The sequence below is a fragment of the Sinocyclocheilus grahami genome, unplaced genomic scaffold, assembly GCF_001515645.1.
Source record: "Sinocyclocheilus grahami isolate Dianchi unplaced genomic scaffold, SAMN03320097.WGS_v1.1 scaffold1867.1, whole genome shotgun sequence".
NCBI lineage: Eukaryota > Metazoa > Chordata > Actinopteri > Cypriniformes > Cyprinidae > Sinocyclocheilus > Sinocyclocheilus grahami.
Window position 1 is genome coordinate 37,744 of NW_015507046.1, and position 2,500 is coordinate 40,243.

The 2,500-nt window shown below is 41.2% G+C and overlaps 1 protein-coding gene across 1 annotated transcript in view; it reads right to left on the reverse strand.

Annotated features, from left to right (window-relative positions):
- The window catches only part of LOC107573094 (SH2B adapter protein 2-like), a 50,122-nt gene that overhangs the window by 28,363 nt on the left and 19,259 nt on the right, over positions 1 to 2,500 (reverse strand). The window contains exon 4 of the mRNA XM_016259533.1: positions 2,383 to 2,500. This exon is cut by the window's right edge and continues 75 nt beyond it. Coding sequence (XP_016115019.1) covers positions 2,383 to 2,500 — 118 coding nt within the window. The remainder of the gene's footprint in view (positions 1 to 2,382) is intronic.

Below are 2,500 nucleotides of genomic sequence, written 5' to 3' on the forward strand. Positions count from 1 at the left end.
CAAAACAATGGCATACACGGATAATGACTGATAAAACTATGTTTTTACTAGCGGACAAATACAGTGAATACTGTAACATTCGTTAAAGTTACTTACTTGACGATGTTGTGTCCTAAAATGCCTTGAAGACTGGAATGCAGCCGTTTGTGATTGTTCATTCGCTCCTGCGAGCAACGCGTGTGAAGTGCAGACGCAGCTGCGGGAGAGGTGCGTCTGACTCCGGCTACTTTTACACTGTTGCCGCGGGTTATAATGCAAGTTAGCGGTTCTAAATTCACATTAAACCACAGCTTCATGGGTTTTTTGCTTTCATTTATTTTTGGTTTTGTGCTGGTATTGGTATATTTTGCATGCTAGTGATAGGAATCGATCCCTTGACGTGATTGGTTATGTGTTTGTGACGTAGCAAACCGAGGTCTGTTTCAAACCGTATTTCTGGGTCAGCCTTTAGGAAACAGTTTTAGGAGAAAATACACAGCAATGGTGTTGATTAATAGATTGGCACAGGGTTTGTCTAAAAGCATATTAAAAACAAAATAAACATAAAAAACTTGATTTTCACTACAGGGGGACTTTAACTTTTATAAAGTATATCTCTTTGGATTTGAGACTTTAGTCTTTGCAACTTTACAGATCTTCTTTATGCACCAAGAGCTTGTAACACGCCAAAGAGAAAGAACAATTGGAATCGCATCATATGACCCCTTTAAATCATTTTACAAAAACAAAAACAAAAAAAGCTTATGGCTTCAATAGCTCTGATACAAACCACTAGAATAAGGAAGTAACTTTATTGTACCATCTGATCTCACTGCAAAAAAGTGATGCACTTCCTCAATATTTCTTGTTTTCCAGTGCAAGGTCCTTAAATCAAGAAGAAGAAGCAAAATGACTTAAATGTAGTAGTCTTGTTTTCTGGGAAAACGGACAAAACTCTTTGCAACTTTACAGATCTCTTTATGCACCAAGAGCTTGTAACACGCCAAAGAGAAAGAACCAATTGGAATCGCATCATATGACCCCTTTAAATCATTTTACAAAAACAAAAACAAAAAAAGCTTATGGCTTCAATAGCTCTGATACAAACCACTAGAATAAGGAAGTAACTTTATTGTACCATCTGATCTCACTGCAAAAAAGTGATGCACTTCCTCAATATTTCTTGTTTTCCAGTGCAAGGTCCTTAAATCAAGAAGAAGAAGCAAAATGACTTAAATGTAGTAGTCTTGTTTTCTGGGAAAACGGACAAAACGACGAGTTTCTGATTAAAACAAGAGCAACTCTGACACTGGGCTCAGAAAAATCAAAGTTTCATTCCCCTCTGACAGACGCTCGTTCTTCTTTAAGCATAAACTCACTTCATTTTGTTCAGTTTCTCAGAAAACACGACTTCACATGCATCTCAAGTAAAAGTATCTTTATTTAAGGATATTTAGATATGTGTACTGGGAAACAAGACAAAAACACTGAGGAAGAGATTCACGCAACATTTAATGCCATGACTGCATGGAATTAAGACTTTCTGCTGCTATTTAAAACCTTTTTAGGCCTTAGTTTGTGGAAGGGTGAATTACGGCTTTTTAAGATCTTTTTGAGACCCGCACAAATCCTGTTCTAACTTTGAGCTTTGATTCAGACGCTTAATGCCAAGTAAACTAGATATCTGAGAGCTGAACTGTTTACTCCACTTCTCTCTTAGAGACGACTTTAGATTTAAATGCATCTAACTATAAAAATCAAACGGTGTTTGGTCACTTTATGTCAGGCTTCTTGTCTAAGTGGCCGCTCTTTGACCAGAATAAGCTGCAATGTGGACCAGACTTCATGCTGATACTGTAACAATGTAACACTCATGGTCAGCTTGAACAACAGTCCCTGCTGCAGCAGAACAGTGACTGTATCAGCCAGATAATCAGACAATAATCTACTCTCACGGTTAGTTTGGTGTGTCGTGTTGAGGGTTTCAGTCACACACTAGACGAGAGTTACGTCCTGGCAGCTGCTTTTCAGAAGGGATCTTGACTCCTCACCTCGTGTGTGTGTGTGTGTATGTGTGCGTGCGCTGTGTGGCTGTGTGTGTGTGTGTGCTGTGTGGCTGTGTGTGTGTGTGGCTGTGTGTGTGTGTGCGTGTGTGGCTGTGTGTGTGTGTGCGTGTGTGGCTGTGTGTGTGTTGCGTGTGTGGCTGTGTGTGTGTGTGCGTGTGTGTGTGTATGTGCATGTGCATGTATGTGCTGTGTGTGTGTGCTGTGTGCTGTGTGGCTGTGTGTGTGTGTGTGCTGTGTGGCTGTGTGTGTGTGTGTGTGTGTGTGTATGTGCATGTGCATGTATGTGCTGTGTGGCAGTGTGTGTGTGTGTGTGCTGTGTGTGGCTGTGTGTGTGTGCTGTGTTGTGTGTACTGTGTACCTGTGGGCGAGTGATGGACTTGTACATATGAGCGTAGCGTGATGTCGGTGGAGCCGCCGGACTCCAGAGGGATGGGATGAGCGTGAAAGTGCTGTAA